The 15,072-nt window shown below is 33.8% G+C and overlaps 1 protein-coding gene across 1 annotated transcript; it reads right to left on the minus strand.

The window, feature by feature from the left end:
* Positions 1–5,212: 5,212 nt before the first annotated feature.
* LOC114406239 (7-deoxyloganetic acid glucosyltransferase-like) lies at positions 5,213–7,934 on the minus strand. The gene is made up of 2 exons (XM_028368887.1): positions 7,303–7,934; positions 5,213–6,223 (listed from the first exon to the last, which is right to left on the minus strand). Exons 1-2 carry the CDS (start codon positions 7,823–7,825, stop codon positions 5,301–5,303), a joined length of 1,446 nt encoding a protein of 481 aa, XP_028224688.1. The 5' UTR covers positions 7,826–7,934; the 3' UTR covers positions 5,213–5,300.
* Between the last annotated feature and the right edge of the window lie 7,138 nt (positions 7,935–15,072).

Consider the following 15,072-nt stretch of genomic DNA (forward strand, 5'->3'; position numbering starts at 1 on the left):
GGACCTATCTTTGGATTTCATTATAGGGTTACCGCCATCTAATGGCTTTACCACTATCCTCATTGTTGTCAACAGGTTCTCCAAAAGTGCCCATTTTGGTGTCCTTCTATCACATTACACAACCTATAAAGTGGCTATTCTGTTTCTTGATATGGTATGCAAGCTCCATGGGTTCCCATGAAGCTTGGTGTCTGACAGGGACCCATTATTCATCAGCACCTTTTGGCGAGAATTATTTCATTTGAGTGGCACAAAACTCTGAGTGAGCACTTCCTACCACCCGCAAACAGATGCCTAAACAGAGGTCCCCAACCATATCCTGGAGTAGTACCTTCGTTCATGATTGTCCATCCAGTGGTTCAAATTTCTTTCTCTAGAAAAATGGTCTTACAATATGTCTATTCATTCCAGCACAGGATTGACTCCTTTTGAGGTCACATATGGCAAACCTTCGCCATCCATTCCCCAGTATATACAAGGAACGTCATCTATAGAAGTTATTGGTACATTGATAGCCATGCGGGCTACAATTCATGTCACTCTCAAATGTTAAGTACCTAAAGCTCAGATGGCTATGAAGATTGTCGCTGATATACATCATCAAGATGTCCAATTGACAATAGGTGACTGGGTGTATGCAAAACTTTGTCCATACCGCCAAACATCCCTTGCACTTGAATATACCAAACTATCCAAAAGGTACTATAGCCCTTTTCAGGTCGAGGACCGCATTGGTTAGGTGGCTTATTGCCTTAAGTTGCCTGCTTCTTCCCGGATTCATCTGGTATTTCATGTTTCTCTATTGAAACTTCACCAGGGACCACCCCCAGGTCTTTTGGATCACCTTCCCCCCCCCCCCCCCATGAACTTGGACAACTATCCTATCATAGAACCACTCTCAATGTTGGATTGGAAGTGGGATACTTCATCCTCGTCACCAACCAAACTCATCTTGGTTCAATGGTCGGGCTTGTCCCCGGAAGACACCATGTGGGAGAATGGGAACAGTTACGAGAATCTTACAACCTTGAGGACAAGGTTGTTTTCCCAGATGAGGGGAATGATAACAACTCCAACATCACGGTATCCACTAGCTGACCCATAAGGATCACTAAGAGGCCCAACCACCTCAAGGACTACATGTAAGGGACAAGCAACAAAAGATTCCACTACCTTCCCCACCCAATTCTATTATCGCAAATAGCATATCCAAATTCAGTTATAGCCAATTATGCAGATTCTGTTATTTCAATTTTTTTATTTCTTTGCTTTAGTGTTGCTACAGTTGGCTCATGATTAGCCATAGATATTTATCTAAATGCATCTATAAATAGAGATACCGACAATGAAAATAAGATAGAAAAGTTATCCATATACTCCTTTAATTTCCCTGCACTTAGCTTAACAGTGTATCAACTATCTTGACATGGATGTTTGTTTGGGACTCGAACATTTGCCTAGTAGCTTGTTAGTGTTGCCAAATTTTGTCACATTAAAAATCGTAGGATGTCATGGACTTCGAGAGTCATTTAGAAGATTGGAAGGAAACTATCATTCAGCTTGCCCAAAACTAGAGATATTACATTTCCAAACTATGGATCTATTCGAAAAAGATGTTCACGTTATTATTTACAATTTTCCTAACTTGAAAGACTTAAAAGTATCATGGAACAACTTTGTGTCTCTCCCAACACACATCAAAGAATCTACTAAGCTGACAAGTCTTAATGTGATCTATTGTGCCAAGCTTCAAGAAATTCCCGAACTGCCATCAAGTGTTGAGAAATTAATTGCAGGAGAATGCAATTCCTTAAATGCCAAGACATCAAACATGTTTATGGTCTCAAGTTTACTAGCACTACTTTAGCTGATATATATTTATAACACTAACATATATTCTTTAATTAAAAATTGACAAAATTAATATCTTAGTTGTTATGAAATATTTTCCAGTGTAGTTTCATAGTTTCATTTCCATTTTATTTTATTATTAACAAAAAAAATAGCAAAGTGTCTACAATATATAAAAAATAAACATATATAATTTACAACGGGATTGTCAAATTTATTTACTATTTGTGGCATGCATGTGTTACAAGTGCTTAAAGAAATTTAGGCTTCCTCCCTAATATTCTCTAAGTCTTTGCAAGCTCAACCTAATTATTCTTTCACAAAGCCTCTCTGGGTTCCTTCAAGTATTCTTTCTAAAAGCCTCTTTAGGTTTGTCTCCTCGATATTCTCTAAGTCTCTATAGGCTCTACCCAGGTATATATTCTTTGAAAAAAAAAGACTTATCCAAGCTTCACACCCTTAGTACCACCTACTACTGGACTCACATATCAACCTATTATGCTCACGATGAACTTTGGAAGCAGTAATCCCTTGACTACTCATGTGAGTTTTTTTCCCTTTAATGGTAAAGGATGGATACTACACCTTAGGGTGTCTTCTATTTAGGCTCCATTGATGAAGGTATTTATAAACATTGATCTTTCAAATTGATTCTATTGGCTCCACCTAGAGTTCTTTGGCTAAGGATGTTCCTTCTATTAAGGGGTTCGCTCGCCTGACCTTACCTTTTCTTTTTGGCACTCCTTCCTTACAAGTTGATCCTTCAAATTTGATTAATATATAGACAAAGGAGCTAGCTGTTGTTGTGGATTTTGGAGGTTGAATTCAAATTTCAAATTCATGTAGCTAGTCGTTCAGCTCATATTCAACTGCTATCTTCTACAACTTAGTGAGTTGTCTTTTTCATCTCTGCTCTTCTCCATTGTCAACCAGCTTGCACTCTTTGAATTTTAGATTGTATCTGTTGAAGGATCCTTTGAGAAATATTCATTTAGTGCTAGTTGTTGGTCCTAGTGGTTCAACGTGATCCTAGTGCAATGTGCTACAGTCTTCACTCTACTTGGTTGCTTGTTCCTTGACTTTATTTTTTTTTAATATTTTCAATTTTAAACTATTATATTATTATTGTAATAATTTTTTTCCTTGCAACTTTGTTGTTGTTTTTTTTAATTGCTATGAAAGCTTGTATGGACTCAATTAATTCTAGGGTGGCTGCATCAAGGAAAGAAATCACTAAGACAACAAAAGGCATTTAAACCATTTAACATGATAGAAACCCATCCATGCGACCCCAACGTGGTGATGCCAAATGATCCCTTCAATTCTTCAGCAAATTAACACTTAGATTGCTTTGTCTCTAGTTACATCAATCACTAATATTGAAAACTAAAGTCCAAAACCAAATAAAGAGAATATGGAAAGGCGAACAAATTAGTGTTTTATTCAATTGACAATTGTGAATTATACAAGAGAAATATAGAGTACAAAGGAATAACAAACCCTAAGATATTTATAATTTAAGATTAAAATTGAATTTAAATTGTAACTAATTTCTCTAAGAGGTATGGAGAGGATCACATTAATAGTCCAATACGTCCTTGCTAGATGGTGGTGGCAGAGACAACGCCAATCTTGTCCCTTGAAAATTTGTGGCGCAATGAAGTAAGAACTTTGGTGAGAAGGTCGAGAAACTGATAATTGGATGGAACGTGTGAAACTCAAAATTCTTGTTGGTTACTAGATCTCCACAAAATTGTAATCAATTGTGAGGTGCTAAATGTGCAAGTGAAATATTAGATTTGCACAAAGATATATTGGGCTAATGTTATCAACGAGCACCATTGGAGATGGATCAAGCATGAATATAAAGTTCCTTGAGTAGTTGTGTTAGCTAAAGTATTTCAATGACTATTGTGGCTATTATGCGATATTCAAATTCTGTGGATATTTAGCAACAATGGATTACTTCTTGCAGCTCCAGGAAATGAGATATGGGGCAAAGTAGATGATGTAAGAACATATGGAATTCATGTCGAAGGTGTCACCAACCCAATCTGCATAACAAAAGGTATGGAGACATTGATCCAAAGATGATCGCAGTTGAGTCCAATATCTATTATTCCTCTGAGATACCTGAGAACTCACTTAGTTGCATGTTGATTTTAGTAGGGGTGTATGTACTGAGAGATCTTGTTCACATGGAATGCTATATATGGGCTTGCGAGGGAAAGGTACTGCGTGGAGCCGACAAGCTAGCAGTAGGAAATGGCATCACAGGACGAGACATTATTTGATGCAAAATTGCATGTGGTGGGTAAGGGGGTGTTAACTATATAGTGATATGGGCTTGGAGAAAATCAGAATTGTAATAAAGCTAACTAAGAAATAGTCCATGTGATGGACAATTTCAATGCCCAGAAAGTGGGTGGGTGTACCAAGGTCTTTCAGGGAGAAGAATTGGGAGGCCAGTGCATGTTGAAATAATTAAATGAACAAATTAACATTACCTTTAAGTGACAAATTGTTAACATTGACAAGAAAATAAGTAAGGAATGAACCTTGATTGTATATGAACAATGGGGTGTTAGATTTGGAGTTGACAAATCTATAATGAACGAGGAAATCTCTTGAGTGCATGGTACCATGCTCTTGGTATTTGTTTAAGGTCGTAAAGGGCCTTACAAAGTTTGCATGCATGGTTTGGGATTGGGGATAGACTGTTTAAAAGAATTCATTATTCTTCCATCAAATATTTTGCCTTTTCTAGGATACTCGGGTTCAAATATCAATGGATTAGATGTTTGTTTGTTGGCTTCATATAATTCAGAAAACACTAGTTTTCTCTAAGCTTTCTTGCTCATATCTCTCACAAAAAAGGTGTCTAAAGGTGTTATTCGATAATGTACATCCTTCTAGCATACCTCTTGCTAACCCGAGCAAGACTGAGAGATGTAGAGCTCCTTAGAGATGGTGTCGTAAAGGAATACATATTGTTGTCATCTATCTAGATGAGGGACCACCCCTTGGATAAAACAAGGCAAATGACCTATTTGATTGTTTATCACTTTACTATGGGATTGAAGGTTTCATGGTTGTCAATTTCATGTGGTTGACGGTAACCTTTGTCAATGAGGCAAAGTTTGTATTAGGAATTAGAATCATAAATGTTGTGTTAGCTCATAACACATTTAAATTTTATCTTCTTACACTTGTATTTAGGCATAAAATTATATATTTTTGTTATTTTTATATGTTTGGAAGAAAAAATAAATAAGGGACCCAAAAGAAAGAAAAATATAAAATAAGAGAACCAAAAGAAAATATATATTATATTTTTAATGATAAAAAATATTCAAGTTTTAAATTTAAAAATTATTACATAGCAATATTTACATTACGAAAATAAAAATGCCATCATTGTTCATCTAAAAAATGTGTTTTACTCAGAATTATTTCCTTACCTTCATCGTCCCTATGTCTTTGATTAAATTCTCTATATTATGAAAAGATGAACCATTTTCGTTAACACTATCATGAGCTTTTTCTGCAATCTCATTTGTAGAGCTTGTGAGTCTTTCTATTTGATTCTCCATCAAATTCTTCACCATCTTCTCCACAATTAGCCTATCACATATTCCATTCATATCAAGCCCAATCCCCCATTGCTCACTCACACACCTACTATTAACCGTTTGATCAGCTATCAGTGGCCAACAAAGCATAGGCACGCCTTCAGTAATACATTCCAATGTGGAATTCCAACCACTATGAGTAAAAAATCCACCCACTGAAGGGTGGGCCAGAACCTCTTCTTGAGGGGCCCAATTCACCATGAGCCCTCTTTCTTTGGTCTTCAATTCAAGCTCCATAGGCACATTATGTCCCAAACCACCTTCTCCAATGATAAGCCCTTGTCTAATAACCCACAAGAAAGGCTTCAAACTACCCACCAAACCATGCCAAATCTCTACTAGTTGCTCATGTGACACCTTTGCCAAGGTGCCAAAACTAACATATAAAACTGACCTTGCCTTTTGTTGGTCAAGCCAAGTTATGCAACTTTTGTCTTCTTTTCTCAAATGAAGGGATGATGAACTATTGTTTGTGATGAATTGGGTCTTGGTGAGAGTGTGGAGAGGACCAATGGTGTATACCTTGGGGAATATAGTAGTTAGCTTAGTGATAATGGAGGCTTCTAGCTGGTCAAAGGTATTGACTATAAGACCAGAAGCTTGAGTCATGGTCAAGGTTTCTTTGATGTAGAAATCAATGTAAAGACTTCCAGGCTTCAATTTTAAAATAGATGGAAGATCACATTCTCTCAATAGATTCTCCAATCCTGGGATGCTCCTGAGCACTTTATCCATATCTTCTGCATTTTAAGTCCATCATGTAATCGTCAAACTTCTAAGCTTAATCTGAGTAATGTGTTAACAAAACTAATCATCAAGAATTGAAGAAAGCTTCTGCTAATCATCACCAGATTTAATTAAATTTTAACCTATAATAAAATTGACTTAATATCATTTATGATTAAATGCGTGTAATGTTCTTATCCCACTCTTGTAAATTAATATAAATTAAAATATGCAAGAAACTTCCAAGATTTATACTTTTCTTGAACTTTCGCTTCACTATAGAAGTGTACGCGAGTTCTTGACCAAACAAATTAAAAATTACAACTTTCATGGAATTAAGCTAACACAATCAAATTGATATTCTATTCATAGTCATAAAAAGATGATTATTAAATAATTAAATTAATACTGAGTATGACTAAAAGTAAATTGTACTCAGTCAATACTTTGAAAATAAGTAATTAAAAGAAATTTGAATACGTTTATTAAAATAATTGTGAAATACTAAATACTAACAAAAAAAAATGATAAAAAGAACATATATATTGAAAGAGAGAACAAAAAGTATAAGAAAAAAAATCAAATTAAACTGCATATAGATGCTTTAGTATTATTTTATATTAGAATCATATAGTCTGACTTCCATATATAGATTATATTTATTTTTAACATAATTTTTTGTTATGAAAATTAACATAATAAAACTTCAATTTTAATCAAAAGAACATAAAAAAAATCAAACAAAATGCTATTAACTTTTGTTAAAAAAGTACCATCTCTTTTTAGAAAAAATAACCAACACCTTTGTCATTAAACAAGCAAGCATATATAAGTTTTTTTTTTCTCTAAAAAGTGATAATTAATTTTCCTGGGAGATTCATGATGAATGTACACAAGTAAATATTTTTCTTCTAATAATTTATTTCATACTAAAAATTAATTAGGATTTGAACTTTGTATCATTTAGTTAAGAGATACGAGATACAAGAAATTATTGATTGTATTAACTGTTGTTTAATTAAGTATATATAGGAATTGACTTAAACTTGTCAAATTTGGCTTTAATTATAACTTATCAAACTCATTTACTAACCCGGATTTTGCAGATCCATGACTCCCTCCTGAACAATTTTGCTAACGTGAATTGAGACCCACGTGGCCGTGGCACTGTAGGTTCTAAAAGCGATCAGCGGAACCCCGAACTCTTTAGCAACGTCCATAGAAACCGTTGACATCAACCCATCAGCTATTATTACACAAGAAGGAGGTGGGTCCCACTGACGAGGTTTCTCGACAACAAGCCTCGACAATAAACCTCGGAACTCTCCGGCAACCTCGGACCTGCTGGTCGGAGAGATCATGTGTTCGAACTCGTTCTGAGGAAGGTTGTCGGGCACGCCATCGGTGATGGACGCAAAGTGGAAACCGGGGAATTGGGTGTGGAATGAGGGTAAGTCTGTAAATTGGATGAGACGATTGTGGTTGTGATGTGTGTTGACAAAGGTGATTTTGTGTCCTTTAAGGGAAAGAAGTTTGGCTAGGTTAAACATAGGTTTGATGTGGCCTTCTGCTGGAAAAGGTAAAACCAATATGTGAGGTGCATTTGAGTGCTCCATCTTTAATTAGTGAGATTTCATTTTTTTGGTTACAAAATTGGCAATGAGATTGCAATTTGTTATCAATCCGCTTGTTTCAAGTTTCAACCACGGGACATTGAATTAATAGAGTTTAGTGTCGACCTCAATTTAATTGGAAAGTCTTTTTTTTTTAATATTGGTCAATGATGTAGTAGTTGGCCCTAAAAATCTTTTTTTGATTTTAAAGTTGGGTGAGGCTCGTTTTATACTTAAATGGTTGCGTGAGACATTTGGAATTGCTTTTTTGTTTGTCTTTGTCCTTGTCGTTTGACTTGATTGTTTTTGCTTTAATTTGTTATTACAGGTTGGTTTGATTGGAAAGATATGGAATTGGACGGGCAAATTTTCCAGTTTGAGACTCATTTACAAACTATTTCTCGAAATGGTGTCGTTTTTAAATATTTTTCCAAGGATGCTGTTTTTGCACGTACCTAGCATGCAAGTCGCAAGTGGGAGTGGCGATTTAGGGTAGAAGTGGACACGTGGCATGCAACGCGCCAGTTGGAGTGACGACTTCGTGCATGATCGACACGTGGCAAGGGTTGGGGGACGCGCCAGGCTCATTGGCGATTTCCGCTTGCCACACTGGAAGCGCCAGGCTAATTGGCGATTTGAGCCTGCTATGTCATGTCTCGTCAGAGCAGTGCAGCAGCCTAGGAGCAGTGCAGTGCAGAATCTGCAGGTTTGCAGCAGAAATCGCAAACACCATAAATTTAACTGTCCATGTTTGATTTAATTAGTGATCAAGGGACAGGACAAATGAAAAGAGATGGATAACAAAAAAACACAAGTTACACAAGAAATTATTGGACAAAAAGTTGTCCCAAGCACAAACTATTAAAAGACAAATATATCCTTCTAAATACTCATTTTTTTCTTTTTACCTTTCCCTGGTACAGTACTCTTTCACCTCCCACTTTTATACTCATTGTCAATTTCTCTCCTAACCGCTACTTTCATTTGATAATCGTATTTAGGGATGAATCAACTAAAAAATAATTAAAAACTTGACTTGATAATCAACTGGTTAAATTTAATTCATTAATCAAATGAGTTAAATTTGATCTAAAAATTAAACTGATTAAATAGATGAGTCCAACTTGAACTGCGTATAGTTTGATTCCTTACATTCATGAATGACTTCATTTTTTAGTTTTCTATTATTCTATATATATATGCATGGTGAGATAGTTATTATTTCTACGGACTTTGGTTGTAATCAATGTTTTTTTTTCATATGGTCTTACAAAGTTAATAGAATAAGTTCAGTTTTTTTTTTTAAAAAAAATTAAACAATCTTTTTATCTAAAATATATTAATAAATTAAAATTTTGAAATATAAAAAATTTAAAATTTTAAAAGTTGATTGGTGTGATTCGAAAGAAATAACTTAATTAAGTTATTTCTGAGTTTAAATTAAGTCAAGTTGAAGCTAATGTTGAATTCAAGTCAAACTTCAAAAAGTAAATATTAACAAGAGTTGAGCTAAACCAACTTTCAGTCAAATCAACTCATTTCAACACTAGTACTTGCTCTTTCATAATTTTTGTTTGTTCTGCACATATGGCCTTTCGTATAACATAATAATATATTTACAAAAATATGTATTATAATATATTAACAGAAACATAAGCGTTGTTGTGTCTATTTGTTTGCATTCTTATTTTGTTACAGCGTAATATTTTTGCATTAAAATTGATTCAAATCAAAATACCATAAATTTTTAACACTAATTATATAAAATACAAAAAATATATAAAATAAATTTAAAGAATTAAATTTTATATTACTATAATATATTATTATCATAGTGTTATTATGTATTGATGTGCATATTAATTTATTAAATAATTTATTTTGTGTTTGATGAATGTTTATATGTAAGATTTTTCTCCTGTGTTATTTTTAGTTTAATAATTTATTTTTTCTCAATATTTGTCTATTTCTGGTTTGGGTAAGAGTTAAATTTAATATTTTACTATAATTTCTGTTTTTATATATTAAACTATTATTTTTAGTTTGTTAGATTTTTTTTCTCAGCACGTGTTTATTTGCATTTTTTAATTTCATTTTTGCGTCTCTAATATTTATGGTAATCTGTTTATTTTTTAATATCTATTTTTATGAAAAAATAAAGTGGCCAAGAGGTTCACTTACCATGCACATAAAGTGGAAGGGAAGCAGGGAGTAGTAGTTTTTCCCAGGACCGGGACACATGAAATAACCTACTCCTTGCTTGCACGGCCAAGTAAGTGACAATATATATCAATTAAGATGAGTTGATAAGCAACTTTTTTTTTTTTTTCATTTAGTGCATTAATTCAGGTTCAGGATTCAGAATTTCTTCAGGGCATGTTCTCACAATTTGAATCATTTTAATTTAGGTATTGGAAATATGATATTTGATTTGATTACTTAGATCCGTTTGTTTGAGTTGAAATAGAGAAGAAAAGTTAATAATAAAATGAGATGAATTTCATATTTTTAAATTAATTGATGTGTGAAATTGATAGGTGCTAAGTGCCAAATGCGAATACATGCTAAGTACCAAATATGTAGGATACTTAGGATCCGATCGTTTGAGTTAAAATAGAAGAAAAGTTAATAATAAAATGACATAAAATTTATATTTTTAAATTAATTGATGTGTGAAATTTATATGTTTAAATTATTGTAACTTTTCAACACATACAACATACGAATACAGGGCATTGGTAAGATTCACATGACACATATTAATTGAATTATAGGACCGTCTCTGTCAAAATAAAAACTCTTCCCTAAACAATTCATTTAAAAATATATCCCTTTACTCATTATTATATTGATTTTTTTTCTCATAGGACCTGTACAGCAGTCTCATGGACATTTAGAATTTTTTATAAGAAGGTAGTGCCTTTACCTTAAGCTTTATTTGCATGATATAAATAAGAATGGTCATGTCTAGCTAAAACATTCTAATAAGTCAAACTCACTTTCTCAAGCAACATAATTAGCTGACACAAAATGATATGTTTTTCTTCTTTATTAATGACTTGATCAGTATGAGAGCTTTTAATTGGTGACAATTTTGCATCCGCTGGAATTGGCATTCTCAATGATACGGGGATTCAATTTGTTAGCTTAAATATTACTAATTGTTAATTTTATTGCAATCCAAGCTTTATATGTTGATAACATATATAGTGTAATTTAGAGTGCATATGAGTAAAGATTATCTTTCTTGAACGGAAAAAAAAAAAAAGAAGAACATTGAAGCTTTGAGGTTAAGTTAATTGGACTTTTGGAATATGTTAATACCGAGAATTAATGTAGTGAGTTCTCATCCGTTGATTTTGATAGTGCTAGGAATTTTCAGAAGTTTTGCTTCAAGTGGGTTCCTTTATTTTGCTTCAAGTGAGTTTTGCTAGGAATTATTGAAGTATTTAGCTGATTCTTTCTGGGACCAGCTAGTGAAATTTGAGTATTTGGTTTCCATTCATTCACTGACAGTAAAATATGAGCAGGTATTTTTTTTTTTTTTTCCAGAGGAAGAAGATTCGGTAGCTGCTCCAAATTTTGAGGTTAGTTATCTTCAATTTTTAATCCTCAAAGTTGGGAAAATACCTATTACCTAATAATGCAAGCATGGAAATTAACTAAGAAAGTTAAATGCATTCTTATGGTTTGTTTTTTAATCATGTGCCTACTGAAGAAAGAAACGTTTTTAACCCTCCTCTACTCTACTCTGTCTGCATTTTTTTTTTTTATCAATAATGTTAATTTTCATTAATTGATCGAGTGACTATTGAAATACATAAAAATTATACTTACAAATATTACAGGAACTAAAAATTAGATGTATTTACGTGAATTTAAAATAAATTTGACCACTTTTTATTGGTTCAACTAAAAATAAGATTAACTTAATTTTTATACGTGTACTGCCTTTTTAATTTAATCTCTACACGTATAGCACATTTTTTTTATAGATATTTTAAATTTATGTAAAATTTAGAATAAGATAAATAAAATAAGTTCCATAATACAAATATATCATTAATTTAGTTGTATCATTGTGCATTTTGGTTATTGACTTGGCACATTCTCATTCTTGCTAAAATTCAAGCTTGTCCATTTATCACGGCATCATAATTACTAAGTTTTAATTTTATTGAAATTGCATTCCTTTGGGGGCACAAAAGTCTTTTTCATACCTAATTATTACTGAAAGTTTTCTGGCTTGAACTGTAGTTCTCTACAAGATTCAAATACCATGACTTGTGAGAATAGTATACTCTGAAAAGTTTGATGATTTAACATTTTATTGTGATGTTCCTGTGGTTATAAATGATGTTAAAGGTAGGATACTTAAGCAGTCCCCTGGTCTAATGAGTTATGATTTATAACTATATGAATTATGACTTTGACTTGAGTATTGTAAAAACATCAACCTTGCACTAGTCTCTATTAAATCATGTGGGGGGAAGTCAAGGCTGTTAATAATTGTAAGTAATCGTGCAGTTTTAAATCTTATAAGAGGTGTTTGAACTTTGAAGTTGTGGATGTAGATGTAATTCGTCTACAATGATCTTTCTCAAGGTTTATTCCTTTAGAAAATCAGTACTTTCTTCTCCACATGTTTGCAGAGCTGCTATTGGTCTGATAGTAACATATATTAATCATTTTAATTGGCAATCCCTCCTATTACACGAATGGCACTCACATGTGATACTTGGATAACCGTATTATGCAGGAAATTGAGAGATTGGTGGCATTGGGTAATAAATTAATTTAATCAGCAAGCTGATATTTTATAATAATGTATATTTTATCCTGGTCATTTTTCATTTATATTTGTGGCTCAGAGTCTCGGACAATAATTGATTAATCTTAACTGATTTATTCATCTTTTTAAACTTTGTTATCGTAAGAGATGAAAAAACTATTGCTTGTGTTTTCTTGAAAAAAGTAGGCCGGGAAGATGACTTGGAGTTAAGTATTGAATCCCCTTATAGAAGGTTGTAATGATACATGGGTAAGAAATCAAGGAAGGATGTGTCAACATCTTAAGGATCATTATGCAAAGTCCTTGTGAGGCAAGACATTTAAATTACTAGTTTAAACATTTCAGTTCTTGTGACTATGCCTAGTCTGAACATGTTATGTCAGGTTGGTTAGCATTTTATAATGCACCTGTGATTGGTGTTTGTGGTGTATTAAAACGAGTCCTTACTAGCTTCATAAGTTTGAGTAAAATGAGTCCTTACTACTTGACACCTATTACTTCCTGCAAAATTGAATGAGGAGCCTATTTAAGTTATTATTTTATCTGTGCATGGTGTGGAATCCTTGGGATGAGAAAGCAAAGATAACATCAACTTTTCAATCATCTGGTATCTTTTTCTCGCCCCTTGCAACAACCTATTGTATAATATATCGACGTTTGTTTCTTGTTGTCTTCTAACATCAACACTAAGCTAATAATTGTATTAGAAACAAATGAGTAAAGTAAAAGCTTGATTCCTATCCCTACCTTGTCATTGCCAACATCCTTACTTATATTGCCTCCCTCTTGGCTTGCCTTTTTATTCGATCATGTCCCTTTAAAGGCCAAAATCTCTTCATTTTTTTGGCATATACTAGTGTCTTTACTAAGAGAATATTGGGCCAGCTATGACCCATTTCAGCTAAGAGAATATCTGGAGCCACACACCTTCATACTCAAAGGAATGGGTTTTAATTAGTGATCGTGTTGGAATACAAGTTTGAGGTGAAGTCTCACATCGAATAAAAGTGATAAGGTTGAGCATCATATAAATGATGAAAAGATCCATAAATTTTAGCCTTAAGATTTTGGGTTAAAGCATGCTGTTGAATTTCCTTATGCGGTATTGATCGCCCAACCTATCCAATAGTATTTTCCATGTGCCTTTCATTAACTGCACTTTTTCTCTCCTTTTTATGCCCTACTACGACCCTGTGCCTCCCCACTCCACAAGAAACACATGTTTATCCACTTGATCATTCTGATCTCTTTTAGGAGTTTGTGGGTTGATTACAATGTTCTCCTTTTCCACTGGACACTCCTTTTGCCCACTAATATTTTGAAATAACTGATGGCTTTTCTCCTTAAAGCACCATTCGGAAGCCTCTATTATCGTTGTCATTCGACGCTCATCGTGGTTTGCTACTTGAGTTTTTTCTCCTTCCAATTCATCTTTCGTAGAGTCATTGTCTACCTCTCCATTATCAGAATTAGAAGAGTTTATTTCTAGACCTATCACGCTTTCCAATGAGTCTTCTCCAGAAGCACTGCTTCTTTCGCACCACCTCCAACAACCACATTTTTGAACCTGAGTTGGAGATTCTTCCAGCGTCCAAATAGCGTTCACATGCTTGTTGATTTTCACCTTTTCATCATAGCATGTGTGTTAGGGGGAGGAAACCTTAATTAAGAGCCTTGCTACATCAATTCTATCCGTATCCAAAGTTGCCTTGTCTGCAGACACATAAACCCCAAATGGGTTCACCAAAGATGAGAAACATTTGTCACCCCACGTCTGTGAACAGTTTCCATAAACACATATTCAAGCTAATTGATTTCCTGAGTTGACTCCCGCTTCTTGTTTTTGTATCAAATGAAAAAATTGAAAATATTCCCTCTTCTTCTTCCCCAAACTTTTCTGTTAGAGATGCCTCCGATATCCCAGTTATTAATACCATATCATCACCAACATATTTCAACTTTACTTTTCCATTTTCTTCAAACACTAAAACATCTTCCAATCCGTCAAATATGCAAATATCCCTTTATCTGACTACCCGACTATGTTGCAACCAATCTGTTTTTCTGCGTCACACATACCTCCTTTCCCCACCATTTATGTTTTTTTATGTTCTTTTTTCATGTGTTCCCCTTCTTTTCTTTCCATTTCATACCATCATCCTACTTTGTTGTCTAAACCACATGCACATACGTTTTCACCCCTACAATCCCTTTTCCTTTATCCATAGCAACCTCTGATCTATGTGCCTCCAAAAGGAACAAATTGACGCCTCCCTTCCAAGCCTTCTAATTACACATGTGTTTCCTTCACTCCCCATCACTGTTATATCAAATTTGGGTATGTTAACATTCATTTTCACTTTCCCTATGGTTATCTGATCCAACATTTTCTCTAGTGCAAACACATTTTCAATGTCAAAGGAAGCTCACGAAGCTATATTTCTTCTCCCCCTTATCT

The sequence above is a fragment of the Glycine soja genome, chromosome 3 (genome assembly GCF_004193775.1).
Source record: "Glycine soja cultivar W05 chromosome 3, ASM419377v2, whole genome shotgun sequence".
NCBI lineage: Eukaryota > Viridiplantae > Streptophyta > Magnoliopsida > Fabales > Fabaceae > Glycine > Glycine soja.